The 24,886-nt window shown below is 51.9% G+C and overlaps 1 protein-coding gene across 1 annotated transcript in view; it reads left to right on the top strand.

Moving 5' to 3' along the window:
• Positions 1-24,847, top strand: part of IFT172 (intraflagellar transport 172) — a gene marked incomplete at its 3' end in the record, with an annotated part of 28,706 nt that extends 3,859 nt beyond the window's left edge. The window contains exons 5-37 of the mRNA XM_009875300.1: positions 1-79; positions 1,724-1,777; positions 2,262-2,365; positions 2,995-3,080; positions 3,571-3,683; positions 5,630-5,797; positions 6,404-6,540; positions 7,377-7,484; positions 8,014-8,098; positions 8,416-8,508; positions 8,833-8,910; positions 9,258-9,506; positions 10,903-10,981; positions 11,375-11,495; positions 11,864-12,008; positions 12,083-12,172; positions 12,550-12,647; positions 13,503-13,638; positions 13,751-13,867; positions 14,430-14,572; positions 15,245-15,338; positions 15,589-15,653; positions 15,780-15,960; positions 16,421-16,530; positions 16,975-17,104; positions 17,723-17,821; positions 18,148-18,257; positions 18,761-18,824; positions 19,104-19,190; positions 21,412-21,528; positions 21,667-21,777; positions 22,558-22,677; positions 24,682-24,847. The exon at positions 1-79 is cut by the window's left edge and continues 101 nt beyond it. Coding sequence (XP_009873602.1) covers positions 1-79; positions 1,724-1,777; positions 2,262-2,365; positions 2,995-3,080; positions 3,571-3,683; positions 5,630-5,797; positions 6,404-6,540; positions 7,377-7,484; positions 8,014-8,098; positions 8,416-8,508; positions 8,833-8,910; positions 9,258-9,506; positions 10,903-10,981; positions 11,375-11,495; positions 11,864-12,008; positions 12,083-12,172; positions 12,550-12,647; positions 13,503-13,638; positions 13,751-13,867; positions 14,430-14,572; positions 15,245-15,338; positions 15,589-15,653; positions 15,780-15,960; positions 16,421-16,530; positions 16,975-17,104; positions 17,723-17,821; positions 18,148-18,257; positions 18,761-18,824; positions 19,104-19,190; positions 21,412-21,528; positions 21,667-21,777; positions 22,558-22,677; positions 24,682-24,847 — 3,737 coding nt within the window. The remainder of the gene's footprint in view (positions 80-1,723; positions 1,778-2,261; positions 2,366-2,994; positions 3,081-3,570; positions 3,684-5,629; positions 5,798-6,403; positions 6,541-7,376; positions 7,485-8,013; positions 8,099-8,415; positions 8,509-8,832; positions 8,911-9,257; positions 9,507-10,902; positions 10,982-11,374; positions 11,496-11,863; positions 12,009-12,082; positions 12,173-12,549; positions 12,648-13,502; positions 13,639-13,750; positions 13,868-14,429; positions 14,573-15,244; positions 15,339-15,588; positions 15,654-15,779; positions 15,961-16,420; positions 16,531-16,974; positions 17,105-17,722; positions 17,822-18,147; positions 18,258-18,760; positions 18,825-19,103; positions 19,191-21,411; positions 21,529-21,666; positions 21,778-22,557; positions 22,678-24,681) is intronic.
• Between the last annotated feature and the right edge of the window lie 39 nt (positions 24,848-24,886).

Raw genomic sequence — 24,886 nt, 5'->3', positions numbered from 1 at the left:
AGGGAAAGACAGATACGTGGTGGCCTATACTTCAGACACTTTATTCCTGGGTGACATCAGCTCCAACAAGCTCAGTGAGGTACTGGAAAATCTGTGGCATTTCTTGAGTGTCAATCACTTAGCTTTGTAATGGAAAGGATATGTTTTTTGTGTGGGAACACCTGTTTTCAAAGAACCCTAGAAAAATGAGGTTGGAAGAGACCTTGGGAGGCCTTTTATCAACTTCCTACCCAAAGGAAGGTCAATATTAAATTCAGATGACGTTGCTCAGGTCCCACAGTTTCTCTGGTCCCCTGTTCCAGTGTTTTACTGTCATTCTGGGGGAAGCTTTTTTCGTAAGTCTGTTTTAGTTTATGATCATTTCTCACTCTTTCACTGTGCATCTGCCAAAAAAAGCCTGGCATCACATTATTAGAGGTCTCTTAAGCCTTCCCTTCTCCAGGCTCAAGAAGCAGAATTCCTTCAGCCTCTCTTCGCAGCGTGAGTGCTTCAGCCCCAGCCCTCTTGAGGGCACTCTGCTCAACTTTCTCCAGTTAATCAATGTCTTTCTGGTGCTCAGGGGCCCAAAGCTGGATGCTATACATATGTACATTCCAGACGAGAATTTATGAATCTTAGTGTGTTTTTAAAAAACAAACAAGAAAAAAACCCCAACAAAACCCCATTAATGGCTGCAGTACCACAGTGACATTGTCACTTCTGGTACCAAATGTTTCCTACAAAGCTTCTCGTTCACTGAGCCTCACAGTGCACCGAGCGCTGAACTGATGTGCCAGGCCTGGAGAATGCAGACAGTGTGTTAGTGCCTGATAAAAGCATTAAATAGACTTCAGGACACGTTTGCTTTGTTTACACAGGTACCACATACTTTTAATAGACCTAATGACCTGCTAATTGATCTAGCTGGAGCAGGAGCCCCTGACTACAGATTTGAGTTGGAGGATACCGGTACTTGGCACTCCAACTGTAAATCTGGCCAGACCACATCTCCCAAGTTTCTCTATGTCATACTGCACAGGGTTTTTCTTCCAGTTGCGCAGCTATACTCGCTTCTTATAAAGAGCAGGATTGCAGGTAGTCCATTTACCTTCCTGCTGTCTCACTAGAGTTTTGTCAAAGTGATGACTTGGTGCTCTTGCTCAAAGGGGGAAGATGACAGCCACAGCCTTGGCTTTCAGTTTTCTGCCTCCCTCACCACTTGCCTGGTGTCATCACTGTTGTGTCATCCAGTGCTCTTCTCAAACTCCAAACAACTTGTTGCGCACTGGCACTATGCTGACATGCTAACATGGGCCCCAAAAAAGGGTGTCAGCTACATGTAATGTGGAGATTCTGTCCCCACAAGTGATAGCACTGATTCTGTGAAGAGACAAAGGGGCTGTTGGGGGCAATTTTTGTAATAAAGGCAGTCTGAGGAAGGTGGAGAAGTGCCAGTGAAAGAGTAGGCTAGAAGGAGTACATTGGCCACATAAAGTCCTCTTGTCCAGAAGGTAATATGATGGTACACAAAGAGAGCAGGAGTCTGCGGCAGAGGTTAAAAAAGGGAGAGGAAAGTGAGGAATGAATGAACAACAGTGTTGACAGCTGAAGTGCTGGAACGTGATCCCTTCCGCAGTGTAACTCTTTGCTATCTATTGTGAGTGCTGAGAGCTGGATGCTGGACCATGATGCCTGCAGGAGCTGTCAGCTTGGCGTTTGCTCACTCTGTGCTGTTGCTTTGTAGGTAGCCTGGCAAGGATCTGGAGGGAATGAGAAGTTCTTCTTCGACAACGAAAGTGTAAGTTGAGTGGGACAGGATGCTACCCATGGCTGGTTGGTAAAGGTGTGTGTGCACCTATGGAAAAGTGTCAACTGCACTTCTGGAAAACCCTGTTTCTCAGCAGTTGCCTGGACTTACCCTCTCCATGCAGAGCCTCCCCATACTTCCCTTCTCCACATGCTAGGTACAGAACAAACTCAGTGTGGGGACTTTCAGGTTACACAAGTCATAACCGTATAGGAGAGATGAGCAATAGAAAAGCAACAGCCAGAGAGCCAGAGGTGACAGTTTGGCTCCTGCAGGACTGATAGCCCTGCAGCTATGATCTTCAGCCCTGAGTAAAAGCTACCAGTCCCAACAAAAGCCAAGGACAATCCCTCCCTCCTCCCAGAGAGTTTGAATTTAGACTTGTGTGCAGCAGGGTTTTTTTCTGCATGCCTCTCTGGTAGTTTGTGTGCTTATCTGGCTCTTCTGTAAGAGTACGTTCCTCTCTCACCTACAGGTCTGCATGATCTTTAATGCTGGGGAGCTGACACTGGTGGAATATGGAAGCAATGACATCCTGGGGTCTGTCCGCACAGAGTTCATGAACACTCATCTTGTCAGGTCAGTGTTACCCCTGCCTCTGTGGCCAGTACAGGCCTTTTGTGAGGGTCCTCAGATACATCCGCTTGGAAGCATCCCACTGTGTACAACACAGACACTGGGACCTGAGAAATCGGCTCCTGACATTCTCACCAACCGTGGGGTTTAATTGCTTGGTTACACTTAATGGCTGTAAAGTTTTAGAAGCCCAAGAGCCCAATTTCCTCCGCTACAGGCTTGTTGCAGCCTGACTTGGCTGTCACTGAAGAGGGACCTCCTACGCATGTACTCAGGCATCTCTGCATCCAGCTCGTCCTAGTACAGCATTATCAGGGACTCCTGATGCCAGCAGGACCTCCTCTGGCCCTCTGAAATACTGTACTCCATTTTTGGATTTGAGAGAAGGGAGGATCATGGGCTGCTGGGAGGTGGAAGCAGCATAACTGATTTGCTGTTGGGCACCCAAGGGGCAGCTTCCAGAGGGAAGCCATGAGTCGGAAAGGTTTGTTCTCACTTGAGGCAGCTGCAGGTCCTGTGCAAGAGTCACACGTCAGAGAACTGTGAGAGGCTTTGTGTGCTCAGGAAAACTGTGGGTACTTCTGGGAGGGACTGTGTGGTTCATATCAGTGATCATTCCCTTCAAATAATAGTGTCCGTATCAACGAGAGACGGCAGAGAGGTGTGGAGGAGAACAAGAGGCTGGCTTACCTCATAGACATCAAGACCATAGCAACAGGTGAGTGTAAACCTCTGTCCCTGGTATTTTTCCAGCCTTCCCGATTCCCTTGCATTTTCTCTGCCAGGTAGCAGATCCCTGAGGCTGCTTTTTGCATTCACTCTGCCAAGCCCCTTTGCATTCACGCTGCCTGGCAGCAGACCACCAGAGACCAGGCTGTCCTGCATTTGGCAGCTTGGCTGCCGGCTGTGGACATGGCTGTGGGGTGGCTGTGCCTGTGCCCTGGGCCCGAGGTTCTGTGCAGTCCAGGATGAACGTGATGCTGCCTGTGCTCTGCACATGCTCACAGAAGGGTGAAGAGAGTTGGTGCTGTTGATAAGGCATCAACGTAGACTGTCACTGCAGTCTGCTTTTCCTGTGGCAGTGTGCTTGCTGGGGCTCCTGCTCTGTCTGGATTCCAGGCACCTCATCTCCATGGGACAGCGTTGAATGTTCAGCACTTTGGGGCACATGAGGTACTTAACACCATTTCCTTTCTTTCCTTCCAAAGTGGACCTCATTGGTGGTTACAACGCTGGGACTATCAGCCATGACAGCAGGATTGACTGGCTGGAGCTGAATGAAACAGGCCACAAACTGCTCTTCAGGGACAAGAAGATGAGGGTGAGGCAGGCACATCTCGGGGAGGGTGGCAGGATGGCATGCCTGAGGAGAGGTGAACACAGATATCCCTGAATGGAGGGACGCAAGAAACATATCTGAAGTGCTCACGATTTTTTGACTGCTCCTTAGAGAAAGATAGAACGTGTTCAAGTTGCATGAGCTGGTAGCATCACGTATTTGTTCTTGAGTCATAGCTAATTCTGTAGTTATCCATCATCTTGCTCCATCTCATCACACCTGAAAATGGAAGTCCTAGACTCTTCTGCTGCGAGATGGAAACAAGTAGATTAAGCTCGGGATAAGGAGCCTAATGTTGTGCATAAACACATAAATTAAAAAAGGCACTCTGCAACAACTTGGCTTGTGGCTGTAAGATGAACTTTGTGATTTTCTAAACAGTGGCAGCTTCTCTTTGGGCTCTGCTGTACTGATACTCTTCAGAAAGGTACTAACAGTGGTTGCAGCCCTCACCAGATCAAACAGGCCTCTATTTAGATGTGATCTGTGCATTTCCACAAAGCTGTGTATGTCCTGTCATGTGAGAAGAGAGAACTTTCCCAGCAATACATATTTTCCTGTTTATTTCTGTGGTCTTAGGCAGTTTATGCTTGGGTCCTCTAATTTGCTGTTTCAGCAAGAAACAATGTCATCATCAAGGTTGCTGTTGCTCCTTTTCAGGCCTCTCAAGAGGCTGAGAGCTCCTTTGTTAAATACTGCCACCAACCTAAATTGGACAGTACCATGAATCTCCAGCTCTCTCAGAGCTATGTCTGTACTTATTGCTCCAACCACTTTGGTTCAGACTGAAACAGGGACTTTATTGTTCTCTTATGACTGGTATGTCATGAGACTAACACAATCCCTTCTTCTTTTTCTCATCTTTGCTGGGTGAGGACAGTTATGACAAGGAGCAGAGACAGCCTAGGGCTTTCAAGCTACAAGGCATCACATAGAGTCACAAAGTGGTTGGAGTTGGAAGGGGCCTCTGAAGGTCATTGAGTCCAAGCCCCCTGCCAGAGCAGGATCACCCAAAGCAGGTCACACAGGAACGTGTCCAGGCAGGTTTTGAAAGTCTCCAGAGAATGAGACTCCACACCCTCTCTGGGCAGCCTGGGCCAGGGCTCCGGCACCCTCATAGTACAGAAGGATTTCCTTGCGTTGAGGTTGAACCTCCTGTTTTCTAGTTTGTGATTGTTGCCCAATGTTCTGTCACTGGGCACCACTGAGGAGAGTTCAGCTCCATCCTCCTGACACCCCTTTTTAGATATTTATAAGCACTGACGAGATCCCCCCTCAGTCTCCTCTTCTCCAGGCTGAGCAGCCCCAGCTCTCTCAGCCCCTCCTTATGTGGGAGATGCTCCAGTCCCCTCAGCATCTAAGGTCCCTGTGCTGGACTGGCTTCAGCAGTTCCTTCTGGAACTGGGGAGCCCAGAACTGGACACAGGATTCACTGTGTCAGGTTACACCTTCCAAATTGTCAGTGTATTCTACTAACAAACACCCTCTTACCTTACTGGCACCAGTTCTCGCAATAGGACTTTAGCTGGGATGGACAGTTCAGCCACAGCTGCAGAGGAAGGTTCCCCAGTTTGTTTGCATGAAGGACTTAAGAGACCATTGTCCTGTTCCAGCTCTGCGACTGACACAGCACTGAAGGAGCAAAAGCCGTATTCTGGTTTATATACGTGTGTGCCTAGTAATAAAGGAGGCAGGATCCGAGCACGCTGCTTAAAATACTGCAAAGTTTAAAAAGCATCCTAAGTTGTGTATAGTAATGTGTGTGAATAACAGTTTGGGAGTTCGGGCTGCGTATCTCAGAAAGTCTGATTCCTGATCAGAAATACCTGTTTGCAAGATGCTTGAGTGGATGATCCTACCAAGTCCACATGAGCTAGCAGCCCAGCCGTGAGCCTGGCTGAGCCCTTTCCTCCTCTTCCCTCCTCCAGTTGCAGCTCTATGACATTGAAAACGGCACCAAGACAACTATTCTGAACTACTGCTCCTACGTGCAGTGGGTTCCGGGCAGTGACGTGGTAGTGGCTCAGAATAGAAACAGCCTCTGCGTTTGGTATAACATCGATGCTCCAGAGCGAGTCACCGTGCTTCCTCTGAAGGTAACACTCTGGAGACTTTGATTGCCCCCAGCAGCTTCTGTTACGTCCTGCTGACGTGTGTGGGAGCAATCAGGGTGGTGTTGCAGGAGGGAGATAGAAGGGAATTGCTCGTTTCTTCTGGACAAAATATGGGCTCATCTGACAACTTTGTGGTGATAGTTAGTATAGCAAAGAGCTGCTCAGTGGCTTTTTCCTTCCCTCTGGTGAGGTAAGGATAATGTCTGCTTAGTATGAGCTCATTCACCAAAACTTTAGTCATCAGAGCTGTCACTGCTGTCCTCACCTCCCTGCTACAGAATCACAGACTGTTGGGTTTGGAAGGGACCTGTAGAGATCACCCAATCCAACCCCCCTGCCAGAGCAGGATCACCCAGAGCAGGTCACACAGGAACAGAAACACGTCCTGAAAAGTCTCCGGAGAAGGAGACTCCACAACCTCTCTGGGCAACCTGGACCAGGGCTCTGCACCCCCACAGGAAAGAAGTATTTCCTCTTGTTTAGGTGGAGCTTCCTATGTTCAAGTTTATGCCCGTTACCTCTTGTCCTGAATACTGCCTTGCATACTTCAGGAGAACTGACAATGCTGATAGCTGTTACTCTTTCCAGGGGGATATTGTAGACTTGGAACGGAAGGATGGAAAGACTGAAGTGATAATATCTGACGGGGTGAACACTGTGTCCTACACCCTGGACGAAGGCCTCATAGAGTTTGGAACTGCTGTTGACGATGGGGATTATCACAGGTAAGTGTTGGATACACCACATGGAGGTGGCAGGGGGACCACTTCACGTGGGCAGAAACCTCAGAGTCAGCAACCCATCAGCTGCAGGAGCACGGCTTTCCATACAGAGTTGAAGATTAGACTCTGAGCATGATGTTGGTACCAGGTCTTCCCATAACGTGCAGTTGAGTCCTTCAGGAGGGAATACTCAGATTTTTCACCTTCACAGCTCTGTGGTTTCAAGGTTGAAGCACAAGAGACCGGCCCGTCTCGGCCCATTGACACAGACAGAAATTCCCTCACTGCAGGTTTCACCTCACTGCAGTGAGTGAGTGTGTTTTCCACAGCATCCAAATGTGACGTGGTCTCTGGTGCTTTTGCTGCTGCCCCTCCAGGGATGGTGATTGTGTCAGGGAAGCATTCAGGAGCTGTGCAGGGTAAAGCTGACTGCCCAGAGCAGTCATGGTAGCCTCCAGGGCACTGCTGACATGGTTATAGGGCTTTAAAATTGACCAGGGAAGAAGATTTCACCTGTTAGTAGCATTGTTATCACTTGAGAGCCTTTTTCCCACCAGGGACTTACTTCAGACACAACACCTTGAACTTGCCCCATGTTGCTCTAGCCTTCTGCTGATCGTGTGTCTCTAAGTACCTTAACCCAGATGGGGATCACCTAGTTCTCAGATTTTTTTCCCTAACAGGTCAGGCCCTGTGTTGTACAATCCTTTTCAGAACCGGTCATACCCAGCTTACTTTGTTTTCAGTGCAGCCATGGTTAGGAAGCTCCTCTCTCAGCATAGGATTTTCCTCAGAGGTGTCTCCTGTTACTTAAAGTCTGAAAATCTGTCTGTCTCAAGGGCTGCTGCATTTCTGGAGACACTGGAAATGTCCACAGAGACGGAAGCCATGTGGAAGACTCTGAGCAGACTGGCTTTGGAAGCTAGACAGCTGCACATTGCAGAGAGGTACGGGAAGAAGCTATAACATCTTTCTGACTGAAACACTCTCTTTGCTGAATACCTCATGGAAACCAGCATCTAACTAAAGATGTGACTTCATGTGTGGCCTGAAAAACTCACTTCACTGGAGAATTAAGTGTCCTCTATTTCAGGCAATGACTTTATACTTTCGTCCTAGACAGTAAGGCTAGAACTGGGGGCAGGAAGTCATCACTCTCTAGCATAAGTGTTTGCTGGTAGTAACCCAAAGCAGCGTATGGCAAGGCTCCAAGTAGCTGACGGGCATGGGCAAGCTCAGCTCTGAAGCCTGGGGAAGTGAGGTGTGAACGCTGGTCATGTCCCTGGCTTCTCCCGTGGGGCAGGGCTAGCGGACACATCAGAACATGGGTCTTGGCAAAATCCTCCTCATGAAGCAGGGCTACCCTACCTCTCCAGCTTGCAGAGCTGGGTCTGCGAGTAGGTTCTGATTTGCTTTTCTTGGACTAAAATTGGGCAACAAAATCCAGTTACTGACTGACTGCTTTGCACTTTCCAGGTGCTTTGCAGCTCTGGGCAACATGGCAAAGGCTCGATTTCTGCATGAGACCAATGCCATTGCTGACCAGGCAGCTCAAGAGCATGTAAGTCAACCTTTTTCTGCTGTGCAAGGCAGCAGTTTTCCTGTAAACACTTGTGTACACTTTGTCTTCTGTGTCCATGCTCACCTGTATCCCACTGCAGACCAGATGTAGAAACTGCTGATACAATCCTTCAGCCATGCCTGCCAGGTCCCTCCTGTGGCTAGCTATTTCATATTGCTCCTGTCATGTCCCTTCTGTGACCCTCATCTGTCTTTAGTTTCTGTAATGTCACGGGTCCCACCTGCAGTCACCAGTCTCATTCCAGAGCCTGTTCTTTCACTCACCAAACTGATCATGCTAACTGACGTTGTCTGCAGGGGGGGGATGGCACAAACCATTACCTGGTGCGCGCCCGCCTGGCCATGCTGGACAAAAACTACAAGCTGGCAGAGATGATCTTCCTGGAACAAGTGAGTAAAGAAAGAAGGAGCAGAAAAGTCTCATTTATTTGCGAGCAGAGAGGTTTGTGCCCTGGTGTGAAAGAGAAAAGGAAGAGGTTGCTTATTGCTGGGAGAAGAGGTTTTGCCCTGAAACAGAAAGAGATATGTCTTGTTCCAAGATGTATGACTGCCCTGAGGTGCACACAGGGTGAGGGAGCATGTATATCCATACAAAGGAGACGGTACACTTTTTCAAGTGCTTTCTGCACATCTAACCTTGCCCACTGTGAGAGCTGAGCGGCGGTGTGTCTGCTCAGTGCAGCCTTCAGGTTGACACTTTGCTCTCCGACACAGAACGCCACGGAGAAGGCCATGGACATGTACCAGGAGCTGCACATGTGGGATGAATGCATCGTGGTTGCCGAGGCCAAGGTACAGAATGTCTGTACTGCACTGTGGGCTGGGCTTGCTTGAGAAGTCTTCTGGCTGTTCTCTGGTTCTCTTCACCTGCCCTATCAGGATACCTCACTTCTGCAGCTTTTTCAAAGCAGAAGGGAAGGTTGCAGTGATACCAGTGTGGACCTGGGTGAATAGGGAGGGAGAAAGCTACTGAAATTGGTTTAGGAGTATCTAGGGCTTCGAAAAAGAATGGAAGATGCAGGGCTGGCTGACTGGGCAGCGCGGGGCATGGTGCTGGGAACTGGCTGTATGGAGCCTGTGGAGGGAGCAGGACAACGCTGTGCCTTGCCTGGGTCAGCCAACACTGCGTTTCTCAACAGGGACACCCCATGCTGGATAAGTTGCGTCGGGGTTACTACCAGTGGCTGCTGGATACCCAGCAGGAAGAGAAAGCTGGGGAGGTCCAAGAGGGACAGGGCGACTACCTGGCAGCCATTAGCTTGTACCTGCGGGCAGGGCTGCCAGCCAAAGCAGCCCAGCTGGCCATGAGCAGAGATGAGCTCCTCACCAACGAGGATGTCATCAGCAGGGTGTCCTCGGCACTGATCAGAGGAGAACTGTATGAACAGGTGAGTGGCCCACCCCATCAGGCTTTCTTAGCAGGATCAAAGCTCTCAACCCATCCCTGGCATCTGTGAGGTACAGGGGGACTGAGCTGGATAGAGATAGATGTAATTCTGCATTGATAGATTTGCTGTTACCGTTTGAGAGGGAATCCTAACTGCATCCATTGTACTTGGGTGAGGTCTAGAATTACTGCTGTTGGTCAGGAAAAAGATCACAACTTATTGGTGACATGTCTCCAGAACGTCAGCTGAGTGTTCAGTAATAACCAAGGAGGCCCTTGGGAAGTTAGGAACCCAGAGGAAAGGAGCTATGAATCAAACAGGGAACTTGATATTGCAGTGAAAATGTGCATAGCCACATAAAATATGACAGTGCACCTTTAAAATGACAGTACAGCTTTCATGTAGGAACAGTCTGAATGCAAAAGCTAAGGGAGGAAAAAAAAAAGGAGTTTATGAAGACCATCTGTAGAACCATGATTATCATAGAGAGGGGTACATAGAGAAGGGAATTGATTCTTTTCTGTGTGTAGTAACACAAAAAATGGTAACTATTATTATTAGGTGACAGTTTTAAAACAGATAGGTGGTTTTCACACAGCACATAATCATGTCAATGTAAGAAAGCAGTGCTGAGTGACCAGTGTACAGCTTGGCATCCTGGCCAAAAGTGACTTCTTGCAAATGTTTAAGAAAGGACTGTAAAGAGCAGGGCAGGCAAATGTAAGGTGGTGCTTTCCTTGGTGTACTTCCGTGGTTTCAGCAGTTTGCGGATTATAGTGTATGTGAACAGTTTTATTTTTATGTTTAAGAGCTCTTGATAGATTTTACTTAGAATCCTAGAATGCGCTGGGTTGCTCTTCCCTTGTCCACCGGTGCCGTCCCTCCGTTGCAGAAAGGCATGAGGCTGGTCAGGCAGGACTTGCCCCTGGCAAAGCCATGCTGGCTGTCTCGAATCAGCTCCCTGTCCTCCCTGTGCCTTAGCAAAGCTTCTAGGAGGATCAGTTCCATGCTCTTCCCAGGCACAGAGGTGGGGCTCACTTATGACCATCTGCCTGGCAGAGCTCCAGGGGGCATGGTCGTAGAAAAGGCTGTTGCTGCACCAGCCACTGTGCAGAGAGGAGGGATTGTTGCAAAAACTCTTACCATGTCGGTAGATGGTACACTAGAAGAAAACTTGGGAGTGTGTTGGTCAACGGAGAGAACAATGATCTCAGCACAGGCAGTTTTTCCTAGAAGGTCCCTTTATCCCCAGGCTCTTGGGGTTAGTGAGGAAGGCACAGGTGGTGGAGAAGTCTGTGTGGCAGGACTGACAAGCTCTGGATGTGGGACTGGTAGGGTACATGATGGTGTGGGGAGATAATGGCTCTGGAAACTGGCAGCTTGTATTTGTCGTTAGGCTGGGGACTTGTTTGAGAAGGTTGGGAACCCACGGAAGGCTCTGGAGTGCTACTGCAAGGGCAGCGTCTTCCTGAAAGGTACTGTGCTGCATTCCCCCTGTCCATCCCCAGCAGGACCCTGGGTTCTCCAGGCTAGTGGCTGCATGAGCTGGTGCCCTGGGGCCCAGAGGTGCCTGGCTGCACTGAAGCTTCTGTGTATCATCTCATTCAGCGTCTCATTTTCACATAGTTGTCCCCACACAGACAGACCCAGAACAGAACTCTGGTCCCAAGGCACTGATCATGCTGGCAGCACCAGCACGGGTTTGGTCCAGCTCTCCAGAGAGTCCACACTGCTGCGTAGCCCCCTGGAGCTGGAGCGGATCAGACAGTCGCTGTTGCCCTCCTTCCACGCCCCACCCGAGGCCCACATTCGCCTCCGTTCTGCTTCCATGCTGAGTTCAGCCTAACAGCTCTCATGTCCCCTTGCAGCAGTGGAGCTGGCTCGCCTGGTGTTTCCTGCAGAAGTTGTGAAGCTGGAGGAGGCCTGGGGAGACCATCTGGTGCAGCAGAAGCAGCTGGACGCTGCTATTAACCATTACATCGAAGCCAGGTGGGGGCAGGTGCTTGCTGTATAACCAGCAGCAGTGTAACCTGGCGAGCTCTGAAGCTGATGTGGTTTTCTGACATCCACAGGAGTTTGGCCTGAGTAAGCCCTTTCAGCCCCACTTTGCCAAGGCCTCTGGTGCTTACATGCAGTCTCTGCTGGCCCCCACCGTGGATGTTTTTCTGCAGCTCTCCCATGGTTTTCCATCCCTGATTGCTCTTCCCTCCCTTAGCTTTGCCAGTTATTCAGATCCTTTTTGCTGTTCTAACCCAGGAGTAAGAATCAAGCAGCAGACTGGTTTGGTCTCCCTGGCTTAACCCACCTAGAGGAGGTGGATGCTGGCTGGCTGCAAAGAGTTATATTTTTGATGCTAGGTGCTCGATTAAGGCCATTGAGGCAGCCTTGGGAGCCCGGCAGTGGAAGAAGGCCATCTACATTTTGGACTTGCAGGACAAACAGACAGCAGCCAAATACTACCTCAAGATTGCCCAGCACTATGCAGCTCTACAGGAGTATCAGGTGAGGCCACAGACCACAATCGCTGCTGCTCCCTGTTGTCCCTGGGACTGCTGAGGATGGTCCTTTCCCCACAGGTTGCGGAGGAGCTGTACATCAAAGGAGACCGCACCAAAGATGCCATTGACATGTACACGCAGGCCGGGCTCTGGGAACAGGCTCACAAGGTAAGGTCCCAAAGCTTCTGGGGACTTCACCCCACTTGGGGGAACTTCTTCCATGGGGAGGAGGTGGTGCCTTGTGCACCAACACCCAACCAACAAGTAGTCTTCCCAGTAGCCAGCAGGAGGTGGGTCCGTGGTCTTCGCATGCTGTCTGTGCCCATCTTTGCTCCAGCAGCTCTGTCTGGGTGTGACAGAGGGAGCTGCTCCCGCATGCTTTGATCACAGTGACAGACCACTACCCATTCTCTGCAGAGTGTGTAGCACATGCTCCTCTTTGTAACGGGAAAGAGATTGGTTTTACTCCTTTCTTTCACTGTCGTGTATCAAGAGATTGCTGTGCAGTGTGCTGTAGTTTTTCCCACGTGTGTTCCTTCTGGCAGCTGGCAATCAAGTGTATGAGTCAGGAAGATGTGTCCGTGCTCTATGTAACTCAGGCCCAAGAGATGGAGAAGCAGGGCAAGTACAAAGAAGCAGAGAGGTGAGCATTTTCTTTGGTGCTAGTCCAAGACTGAGCCCTCAAAGAATGGCTGTAGTGGGGAGGAGCCTTTCCTGGGGTGGAAGTAGAGTTTAGAACTAGAGCTTGGAAAGGTCGGAGGTACTCTCCACATGTGGAGACCTAGAGCTGGTGTTTCAGAGTTCATAGGAAGACAAGTCACTGACTGCTGGTGTATTTTTGTCCACCAGGACAGAAAGGAGGTCCAGCTGGGGTGCAGCTATCTCATGTAGCAGAGGAAATACGGCACTGGAGAGCGCTACGTCTGATCTGTTGTGGTCAGCTGAGGATAAGATAGGCAAAGTGGTGTGTTTCCCATCCAGACTGCTAATGTTGTCAGTCCTAGACCAGTAAACACCACCATAAGGTTAGTCAGCACAGGGACAAACCCAGCTGTGTGACGCCGTGGTACCTAATCTCGGAGATGCCCAGGACATGAAAGGGGGCATTACAGCTGCTGTGGTCAGGCTGCATTTAATCTTCCTGCAGAGGGAGTTGATCTGGTCTTGCCGTGTTCCATCCCAAAAGAACTGACAGCCTCAGGTTGGAGGCCAATATAAGAACAGGTCACAGAAACCCAGAGGCTCCCTCCAAGTCACAGCTCGGGTTGACAAGTGCGGGTGGAGGGAATAACTCTGCCCTGCTGCATCTGGTGGTGTGTGCCCAAAGGGCTCTGTCCCAGCGCCAGTCAGCCTTGCAGCCTGCAACAGGCACACTGCATGCCAGTCATGCCTTCTGGCAGCACGCTCAGGGCCTGGCTCCCACTGGGCAGGCTGCAGAGAGGCTACAGGGACTGATCCTGTCCTCGGCTGAGCCATTGGAATGTGCTTGTGTTCCCAGGCTGTATATCACTGTGAATGAACCTGATATGGCCATCAGCATGTACAGAAAGTGTAAGATGTATGATGAGATGGTTTGCCTTGTTGCCAAGTTCCACAAGGCATTACTCAACGATACCCACCTGCACCTGGGCAAGGTGAGTGCATCCCATGGCAGGGAGTCAACTAGACAAGCAGGGACTTGTGTCACTGACTCCTTGTGTCACTTGCTAGTGACTTGCATCACTAACTCCTTGCCTTTGACTGCAGGAGCTGGAGGCAGAGGGATGCTTACAGGAGGCTGAGTACCACTACCTAGAAGCTAAGGACTGGAAGGCAGCAGTAAACATGTACAGAGCAAACGACATGTGGGAGGAAGCTTACAGGGTAATGATCACTTCACAGCTATCCCGCTGTGCAGGGATCGGGCTGTGACTGCAGGATCCTGGTAGGAGCGACTCTATCCCTGTTCTCCACACACCCTACGTGGCTTCAGCATGTGGCATAGCACCGGAGGCGCTCGTGCCTGCTGCTCTGCAGCATGCACCCCAAAAGCAGGGCTGACCCCCGGCCTCTGCAGCACTGCCTCCCTGCCGCACCGCTCTGCTCCCAGCCCCTGCCTGGTGCTGAGCCTTGGGGCATTGCTCTGCCCTGGCGCTGCTCCCTGCCAGCATGGGCATGGGTCACCAGGAGTCGCTTCTGCTGGCCCGGCAGTGGTGTGGGCTGTGCCAAGGAGGCAGCAACCCTTGCTCTGCTCTGCCATGGAAGCTTTTGTCTCACTCTCTGCTGTCCAGTGGTGGCTATGGAAGGCTTCCTTGGAAGAGAGCAGTTAGTTTTGGTGTACCCTCACAATGACAAGTGTCACGTGAGAGGGGCGGGGAGCCCTGGCTCAGCCTGCTGAAGATGAAATGGATGCATTGGGCTCTTCTGCTTTCTTTGCTTTGGACAGGTGGCCAAGGCACATGGGGGAGCAAACTCCTCTAAGCACGTGGCCTATATGTGGGCAAAGAGCCTGGGTGGAGAGGCAGCTGTGAAACTCCTCAGTAAATTCGGACTTCTGGAGATGGCCATCGACCATGCAGCAGACAGCGGGTAAGCAGGTCCATCAGCCTAGCACTTCTCTCCCATCCACCTCACTTGAGGAAAAAAGGGTGCCCCGAGGTAGCTGTAGGCACGTGGTAGCTGCCGGTCCAGATCCAGGCTGGGGCCTGTCTTCCCAGTCCACCTCTGCCTGGCCACTCAGGCATTCCGCTGCCTCAGCACATCCTGCTTCCTGCACGCCTGCTGGTCTCTCAAATGTTGGGTCGGGGCTTGGTGGGCAAGGGCAGTTTGCGCTTTAGCCTCAGCAGGGGGTCCTGTGGGAGCCCCTGAGCCTGGGAGGAAGTATCTCATGTCACCGTAGGGAACTGCCTGCACAAAGAGTTCTGGCCCTGCTCTGCACCCAGCCATGCCCTCCAACTGCACCATAGTGCCCTGCTGCTCCCTCAAGGCGATCCCACATCACTGGGCTCGGGGGAGTCTTGTCACCTCCCGTTACAGTGGAACCAGGGGCCCCTGGCACTAACAGCAACTGTGAAGGAGCCAGATTTCCTTATCGGGAGCTCCTGTCCTGTGGTCAGAAACAGGAGAAATGGGAAGTGACTTTCTGTATTCCCCTCTCTCCTCTCCCAGGGCCTTGTGTGCTACTTGATGTGCTGCTCTTGATGAAGACATGCCTTCACAGCACATAGTTCTGCTCTTACCCCATTTTCTCTTTTGTTGCAGGGTCTTTGAATTTGCCTTTGAACTGGCCCGTCTCTCCATGAAGCAGAAAATGCCAGAGATCCACTTAAAGTATGCCATGTTCCTGGAGGATGAGGTAACTGTACCCCCTGGAATAGCGGGGAGTTCTCTGGTCCCTCAGGTAATTGAACAGTTGTCCTTAAGGGCAGCTGCAGCAGGTGGTTCTGTGGCTGCCGTCACTGCACCCAAAAGGCTCCACGATGACAGCCCCAAGCTTCCACACACAGCTTTGTTTCATAAATCCTCTCTGTCTCATGGTATAGAGGAGGTCATGCAATGGTATCAGGGCAGGAAGGCATGCAAGCAAATTCCTTCCCCTCTCCTAGGGCAAATTTGAAGAGGCTGAAGCAGAATTTATTAAAGCTGGGAAACCCAAGGAGGCAGTGCTGATGTACGTATCCTCCACCAGCCTGGCCTGCTGCATCTCCTCTCCCTATGTGATGCCAGTCTGGTTGCTTCTCCAGCACTGATCTCTCCTTGCTGTTCCTCTTGTTACATCCCGTGTTGATTCCTGTAGGTTTGTGAACAACCAGAACTGGGACGCTGCGCAGCGTGTGGCCGAGGCTCACGACCCGGACAGCGTGGCCGATGTGCTTGTGGGCCAGGCACGTTTCGCCTTTGAGCAGAGAGAGTTCCAGAAAGCAGAGGCCTTCCTCCTGCGAGCACAGAGACCCGAGCTGGCCGTAAAGTATTACAAGGTGAGGTAGTCTGTAGCAACATCATTGCCTTCCTTGCTGAACAAGAACCCAGTTTGAGTGGAAGAGGAGTGAAATCCATCTCCAGCTCTCCCTGTCAGCTTAGTAGTCAAAGAGAAACCATTTGCTCAGGTCGTTCCTGGTAGAACTTAGCATAGCTTGTCTCTCTCACAGCTCTGGGAGGAAGTATCCTGCTAGAATGTGCATGATCCTCAGGGGTAGCACAAGTGGGTGCTTGTGGAGACTGCACATGCCCTTCCACAGGGGTAGCCAGGATGGGTGCACACTTTTCCCTCAGGAAGCCTGGTTAAATGGATAGACATCGGTGCTGGTTTGGGGAAGGGAATGAAAAGTTTCTTTGGTGGGTTCTCTGGCAAGATGACATGAAAGACTTGGTGTGCCAGGAGAGTGGGGCATCCTGGTGGACTGGTGCACATTTCTCCTCCCCATTGTGCTCATGCAGGAGGCTGGCATGTGGAGCGAGGCCCTGCGGATCTGCAAGGAGTACGTGCCTGGTCGGCTGGAAGAGCTACAGGAGGAGTGTGGCAGGGAGACCGCCAAGAAGGGCTCCAGGTGAGGGGTGCTGAGGTCGGGCTCCGCAGGACAGACAGGTAGGTCTTGCCATGGCCATCGTGCTGATGCCTCACAGAGATAGCCTGACGGGATCCCTGACATCCAGTTGTTTCTTTCTTGAGGACCTTGGACTTTTTGCTGCATGGGTTTCCTGATACCTGTCCTCCCTGCTCTGGGAGGCTCCAGGCTTATTCTTGCTGTCTGATGTCTCCCAGATGTCTTCGTGCTCCTTAGAGCTCTCCGAGATCTGTACCACCAGTGCATCTCCCCAGGGTCCTTAATGAGTTCTCTGCTCAGTGCTGGCTCTGTGCAGTCCCTGTCACACACTCAGCCCCCTCTGAGGTCCCTGGCTCGCCTCTGCTGTGCCCCTCCCTGCCCCACATGCTGCCCGAAGGTCTCTGTGGCAGCACCAGAGCCATGCTCACGGCCAGCCTTCCCCCACAGGGGAACCGAGGGGCTGCTGGAGCAGGCACGGGAGTGGGAGCAGGCTGGGGAGCACGCCAGGGCGGTGGACTGCTACCTGAAGGTGCGGGATCCCAGCAACGGCGTCCTGATGGAGAAGTGCTTGCTGAAGGTACAGTCAGGGGCTGTGATGCCCTTCGTCTGCTCTGCTCTCTAGGAGGTCTTCCACAACCTACAGCGAGTCCCAGAGATCTCTCTTGGGCCTTGCAGTGGCTGAGATGATCTGCAGGGTCCAGTGCCTGCAGAGTCTGAAAGCCTTCGTGGCCGTTCTGTCGAGCTGTGCTGGCTGTGTGCTTACCCTGCATTGACGTTCTTGCTCTGGCACCGCTCCCAGCAGCGTGCTGGCTTCTTCATGCCTTGATCTCCCTGCGCCGAAGAGCTGGACTTACGACTTAGCCCTTGGCTACATGAGCATCTTTTCTTCTTCTCTTGGTCTGTGTCCTTCAACCTTTGGATTGTGTTCTTTTTCAGTTTTCACTCGTAACCATGTCCTTGTGCCAACTTCAGCAATAATTATGTCCTTGTCTGATCTTCTCCCGTGTGTTAAAGGGAGCTTTGCTGGCCTTTGCTTCTCTGAAGTGCTGAAGTGGGCTGTCATTTCTTCTCCCTTTCCCCCAGAGCTCAAGCGCTCCTGACTCTCAGTCTTTTAGCTGGGACCGAGCTCTTCCCAGCTTCATCCCTTTCTCGAACACCTTGTATCACTTGTGCTGCTGACAATTTTTCTTCACAGGCTGCTGAGTTGGCCATTAAATTCTTGGGTCAGTCACAGAGCATGGAGGTGACGCGGACTGTGGCTCCTCAGCTGGTGGCCATGAAGAAATACAGTGCGGTGAGAGCTGGATCCTGCCCACAGAAGGGACATAGGAAGGGAGAGCTCTGTCAAGGGAAGGAGGCCAAGGCATACCCAGGGTGATGGGTGGATGCCCCTGTCTAGAGTCAGATAGCACAGAGTGTTCAGGGAGCAGGAAGGAGGGGAAGGGATTGAGTCCTGGAATAGTGAGAGAGAGAGGCCTTGGGAGGAGGTGGGGAGCAGAGAAGGAGGGTTATCTCTTGGGAATAGACTTTCTGTTGTTGCTCTGTGCTGGTCCAGCGCCAGCCCGGGCTGCAGGTGCCCTGGGCGTTTCACCTGCCATGGGACTGTCTCTGGCCCTGCAGGCGGCTGAACTCTACCTCAGCTTGGACCTCATCCGAGAAGCTATAGATGCCTTCATTGAAGGGGAGGAATGGAGCAAAGCCAAGCGTGTGGCCAAGGAGGTGGACCCCAGGTATACCCTGAACTTCTCAAATTGTACTCTCCCTGCTCCCTTTCCCGCCACTAGATGATCCCTTGTCCTGTCCTGTCCTGCTGCCCCCAGGTTCCCTGAGTTCTGCCCACAGTGGCCTTCCCGTGCTCCACAGGGACGTTCTGCACAGCTGCCCTTCCCAAGCCATTTACCATCCTGACAGTCTTCTGTGGCCACACATCCCATGGAAATCGTTATTCCCTTTTGTCCCATTCCTGTCTCTGCTTCCCTTGCCATTCCCCTGGGCACACATTTTCTTCCGAAAGTCCTGTGGTTCCTTTCTCTCCTCGCATGTCACATTGCAAAGAGCTGCCTAGACCCTTTCTTACCCCTTCTACCTGTGCTCCCAGGAGCAGGCCAAAAGGACATGGCACAGTTCTAAGTCCTCTTTTTCCCAAAGCTGACACAGTTGACTCCAGCCTCTGCACTGATGCAAGACACTGTGATTAGTCTTCCTGCCTATTAAGATTCTTTCCACCCACCAGGTCAGAGGAGTACGTGGACCAGCGTTACAAGGAGTATTTGAAGAACCAAGGAAAGGTAGATTCGGTATGTACTTGGGATGTATCACAGGCTAGGGAGCGATGGCAGAATCTGTGCAGATCCTTGGGGCCTTTCTCATGGGTTTTTGCTTGAACATGCCCCCGGGCGAGGAGTCTATGTGCCCATGAGTCCCAGGTGCCACATGCCGGATGGGTCATGCTGGGTCTGGGCTTCCCTACCCAGACACCATCATGTGGAGAAAAGACACGGTTGGGCTGGTGCCCGCCTTGGTGCCGGTAGGAAGCCTTGCCCACACGGTGAATCTGTGATTGTTTCCATCCCCAGCTGGTGGGAGTAGATGTCATGGCTGCACTGGACATGTACGCAGAGCAGGAGCAATGGGAGAAGTGCCTGGAGGTTGCAGCTAAGCAGGTGGGTGCCTGTGCGGGAACAGAGGAGAGTTGTGGGATCCTGGCTCTCGGGAGCGGGGCAGCGGGAGGGGGCAGAGCCGTCCTGTCGGTGGGGAGCATGGGGGGATCATTGCAGCAGCTCAGAACCACCTCACTGCAGTCCTGGTCATGGCCAGTCAGGCCTAGTGGGGAAGCACTAGAATTCAGGGGCATATTTGCTTTAAATTTTGCGGTTAATGGACGATTGGAAAAAAATAAATGAGTTGTCTGGGCTCAGAGCAATTGGTACCATGGAAATGGAGAGACTTGTAGAAGAAAGCCTTCTTCCTACACGTTCTTTAGAAGCCTGGTGTCCAGAGAAATGGGAGATCCTTGTCATGAAAGCACGTTTGACATTCTTCCACTTTTACCGACCTAAAGCTAGCAGAATAAGAGGAATAAAAAAGGAGAAAAGCAAAGTGTAACTGTTTACAGTGCTATTCCAGCGCAGTCACAGGAGCAGAAACTTCTAGATTGCCAGGACCTACTTTGAGGATGTGTTTGTGGTCAGTGGTTATTGATTGCTTATTGGTTATGGGTTGGTTATTGATTCAGTGGGTGTTGACGAAGGAGCTAAACTAAGGGCAGGTGTTGATCCTTTGTCGGTAGGTATTGTTTCAAATGGGGTGGCAGGGCAGCCCCTTGCAGCAGAGCCTGTGGCTGGTGGAGACATCCTGACTGTAGCGTGGGCGAGTGCTGGGTGTCCTGGGCTGTGTTTTTATAACTTTGTGTCTAATGCAGTAACCCAAGTTTGGGCTTTACCTCCGTAAACTTGATTTCTTTTTGACTCGGGCTTCTCTGGTGATACCGCTGATTCCTGTTGCGGTAGTTGTTATCTTGGAGAGTTCTGTGATGAGGTTCTAATGATCAGGAGATACCAGTGTTCATCTTCTTCCATAAAGAATAATTTCATGCTCAGTTTAATTGTAAAGGCTTAATCAGTTCTATTGTCAGCCAGGCACAGCACTACCGCGTTCAGCCCAAGAAACGGTGACTCTGTTTATGCCTCTAAGAGAGCTTGATCCACGACCAGTGCCAAATTTAATGACTTCTGACTAAGCTGTTCTACAGTGATTATACAGGAAAAAAAAAAGTTACACTTATCAAAACAAGTTGGATACCAGATCTAATCCTTATCCCACGCTGACCTGTACCTTGTGTTTCACCAGCACCCACACCTGGGTGTTCCAGTTAGAGTCACTGGGTCATAGAATGTGTTGGGCTGGAAGGGACCTCTGGAGGTCATCTGGTCCAGCCCCCTGCAGGGAGCAGGGATGTCTTCACCTAGATGAGGTTGCTCCGAGCCCTGTCCAGCCTGACCTCGAATGTCTTCAGGGGTGGAGCCGCCACCACCTCTCTGGGCAATCTGTGCCAGGGTCTCACCACCCGCAGTGTAAAGAACTTCTTCCTGACGTCTAACCTCAATCTCCCCTGCTCTAGTTTAAAACCATTGTCCCTTGTCCTGTCGCAACAGGCCTTGCTAAAAAGAGTGCTTCCATCTTTTTATAGGCTCCCTTTAGGTACTGAAAGGCTGCAATAAGGTCTCCCTGGAAAGTTCTAGATATTTCACTGGGGCACTGGTCTCTCTTGTACTTAATATGTTTCCATTGCCCGTTGTTTGACAGGATTGCACATTTTGGGCCATCTCATCTCATTACTACATTTAAGCTTCTGTGATGCGGGTCTTTCCTCAGCTGAATTTCTAGAAGGCTGACTACCACCGATCCTCAGCCACGTGTTTCTGTGACCAGCACGTGTGTGAGCAGGACCCAGAGGAGGCCTCCAGCCCCAGGGGTCTGACAGCATTTGAGTAATGGACTGGAGCAGCCTTGCAAATCAGGAACGCCTTCAGCTCGCACAGTGCTTAGATTCATTCTGTCGTTAGGCCAGGAGCTGGTTTACGGCTGGCACCTGCAGTGCCACGCTGTGAGATGCTGCGTCCTGGGGCTGTTGGGCAGTATTCCTTTGGCAAGTTCTGAACAGCTGAAAACCACCTTTATTTCCACATGTAAAAGGTGGGATTAGAGGTGTCAAGTGGGGCTCAAATCAAAGCCCGACTCTGCTGCGTGCAGTCCATCTGTCTGGTGACCTGGTCTTGCCCTTTGCGATCAAGTGTGTGTCCACGCAGCCGGAGCCACCCCTGCCGAGGGGAAGGTGTCCAGTTTGTGAGCCTCATGCTGCTGCTCTCTCTGTGCCTTCTCCAGAACTACAAAGTCTTGCACAAATACGTAGCACTGTATGCGACCCACCTCATCCAGGAGGGCAGCTGGGACAAAGCCCTGAGCCTGTACGTCCACCACGGAGCTCCTGCCAACCCGCAGGTAACGCCAACAGCCCAGCGACACCGTGTGAGCAGCCAGAGCGTGAGGCAATGTCCTGGCATAGGCTGCCCGGGGAAGGAGCAGGGGGAGCAGGCTCCCCATCTGCCTCACTCAAGATTTCTCTCCTCTCTCTTGCAGAATTTCAACATTTACAAGCGTCTCTTTGTGGAGATGGTGAATGCACCCGGCATGAATTGTGCCGAGGTGTACTCCAGCTGGGCTGACCTGCGCAATACTCTCTTCCACTTGGTGAGTGCAGCCACAGCTGCCACTGCCGGTTAAACCCCAGCAGCCCAGTGGCTCCTCACTGGGCAGAAAGAAGAGAGTCTCTGACCGGGTGACATGGACATTGCCTATAGAACACGAGCCGAGTGGGCATGTGGACATGCCCTGGGGACAGTAGAACAAGAGGGTGTTGTGAAGTGATGTGGCTGGGTTAGAGAAGTCAGGGAAGAAGATGACCCTGTGCTCCGGGCCCAATCCTAGAAGTGGGTGTGGACACTGGCACTTGCAGAGCTCACAGAGCTGCTACAAGGGAGCCCATCGCAGCGTGCCCGCTTTTCGTCCTGCACCCAGCGTTCAGCAGCCTGGGTGGGGCAAGGACCTGGGGAAAGCACAGCACTATGAGCCTGGAAAATGAGAGTCCTCTCCGTCTCCCCAGTGATGCTTAGAGCCTTCTGCTCTTTCCTTTCTCTCCCAAAATGCTGCACCTAGAGCCCATGATTGCCTCCTGTTTCTGTCCCACAGATACCTGCCTCTAGCACAAACAAAACGCACAAATCCCCTTGTCCATCCAAACCCGCCCCTGCTCCCAGTGCTGTCTGTTGTTGCAGTACTGTTGGCTCTCCCCTTCTCCCACAGCCTCCTCCTTTCAGCATTCTGGAGCACCCAGAGCACCCACGGCCCAGCCCTTCTCCAGCCCCCAGAGCTACCTGGATAGTTCAGATCCTTCTCCCTCTCAGCTTTTCCCAGGATGGATGAAGAGTGCCCTTCTGCTCTCATGGTCTCAATTACTCTCCTTTTCTTCAGTGTGAAAACTTGGTAAAGTCAAGTGAGGCAAACACTCCAGCACATGAAGAGTTTGAAACGATGCTGCTGATCTCGCACTACTATGCCACCCGCTCCGCAGCTCAGGGCGTGAAGCAACTGGTAAGGTTTCTGAACTTCCTTTGCCAGATCAGCACCCTGAGTGCAGAGCCCCATGGGGACGTGCAGGTTCAGGGCTCTCCGTGGTTCACTGTGCCACTTGGTGGATCATTACACATCATGGATAATTGCACACGAGGATGGTCAGAGGGCTGGAGCACCTCTCCTAAACACAGACTGAGAGAGCTGGGGCTGTTCACTCTGCAGAAGAGAAGGCTCCCAGGAGACCTTATTGTGGCTTCCAGTATCCCAAGGGGGCTACAAGAAAGCTGAGGAGGGGCTCGTTAGGATGTTAAATAGTGATAGGACTAGAGGGAATGGATTGAAGCCAGAGATGGGTCGGTTCAGATGGGACGTGAGGAAGAAGTTCTTCCCCAGGAGGGTGGGGAGACCCTGGCACAGGTTGCCCAGAGAGGGGGTGGCAGCCCCATCCCTGGGAGTTTTTCAGGCCAGGCTGGATGGGGCTCTGGGCAGCCCGATCTAGTGGAGGACGTCCCTGCCCATAGCAGGGGTTTGGAACCAGATGATCTTTGAGGTCCCTTCGAACCCTGACAGTTCTGTGATTCTGTGATTGTATGGATGCATGAGGACGGCACTACTTTGGGCAGTCCTGCTTTAGCAGAGGGGATGGACTGGATGATCTCTAGAGGTCCCTTCCAACTCCAACAATTCTGTGATTCTGTGACCCGGGAGCCCACCACTAGCAGGTGGAACTGACTCCTTGTGGTGAGACCTGCCGCCAGCCACGGAGGCTGAGCTACAAACCGGTGACAAACTGATCCAGATGCTCAGCATGACACGAGGGAGCAGGGCACCAGCAGAAGTTTGGGGATTGATCACGCAGAAATCTGTTCTTCCCAGGGGAGGCATTGCTTTCTTTCCAGCTGTCCTGGGCCATGAGAGCTGCTGGGCCTCACACGTGGTCTTGAGAGCAGGTTGGCTTCGTGCAGGGCTGTGGGAGCTCCTGGGCCTGGATGCTGGGCATCGCACAGGGCTTGGCAGACACTGGAACTGTGTGCTGGGCCTTGCGTGGGGCTTTGGGAGCTCGTGGGGCTGGGCACCAGGCCTCACAAGACACCAGGCATATTGTTGAGTCTTACGTGCGCTGGGATTTGTTCTGGGCCATGATGTCTAGCAGAGTCCCTCCTCAAGTCCTGATCCACATGGGGCTGTGGAATTGCAACAGAGCTCTCTGTGAGTGTGGGCCTGGAGCTGCGGTAGAGCAGGCTGAGGAAGAGGAAGGTTGCTGCAGCCTGGACCCCAGCAGAAGTCACAGGGGAGACTGGGGCTTCCCCGTGGCTGACTGTGTAGGTGTTGGGGGTCCAGAGACATGTCAGACAGAAAGAGTGAACTCCGGTGTCTTGGGAACTGGTACAGAGCCTCACAGTTGTGAAACACTGAGTAGTCTATTGGGGACCATGGAGGAGGGGTGGCCTTCCCAGTTCTGCTGCGATGGGAACGTATCTGGCAAGCAGAAAAGTGAAATCTCCCTTGAATTCCTCGTTCCCCCTCAGAAAATCTTAGGTGATTAAATACAAGAAAAACGTTTGGCTGAACACTGGAACAGGTTGCTTGGAGAGGTTAGAGAGTCGCCATCACTTGAGATAGAGACTCCGGAGGGGACCAGATGTGTTTCTGAACAACCTGCTGTAGCTGCCTGCTTCGAGCAGGGCAGGGGGATGGACTGGGCGATCACCAGAGATCCCTTCTGCCCTCAATTACTCTGTGACTCAGATGGTAGGAGTTTGGGTGTGGCAAAACCCAGGAAGGTTTATAAAACAATAACATCATCCTCAGGTGACAGTGCTCCTGTGGGTTTACACAGGGAGGGTACTTCTGGTCAGGACTGAAGTTTTTGACCTTTGTTTCTTATGTGCGGGGCGTATGTGGGTGCAGAGTCCCTGCTGTGGGTCTAGGGCGGCATCATCATCATCATCACATGAGATCCCTTCCAACCTGTTTGTGCTGTGCTGATTGCTGTGGCCTTGCTGTCCCCTGTGTCTGCAGGACACCGTGGCTGCCAGGCTGTCTGTTTCCCTGCTGCGCCACACCGAGCTCCTCCCTGCAGACAAGGCTTTCTATGAAGCCGGGACAGCTGCCAAGGTAGGAGCTGTCTGCCACCAGAGCCACCGAGGAGGGGCAGAACCTTGGGCTCAGCTGCACTGGCCCACCAGTAGGGGTGCAGCGCAGGGAAAGGGCCCTGGGGGTGCTG

The sequence above is a fragment of the Apaloderma vittatum genome, unplaced genomic scaffold (genome assembly GCF_000703405.1).
Source record: "Apaloderma vittatum isolate BGI_N311 unplaced genomic scaffold, ASM70340v1 scaffold22590, whole genome shotgun sequence".
In the NCBI taxonomy this organism is placed as follows: Eukaryota; Metazoa; Chordata; class Aves; order Trogoniformes; family Trogonidae; genus Apaloderma; species Apaloderma vittatum.
Note: the sequence above shows the minus strand (reverse complement) of the source record. Positions and strands in the feature narration are given on the sequence as shown.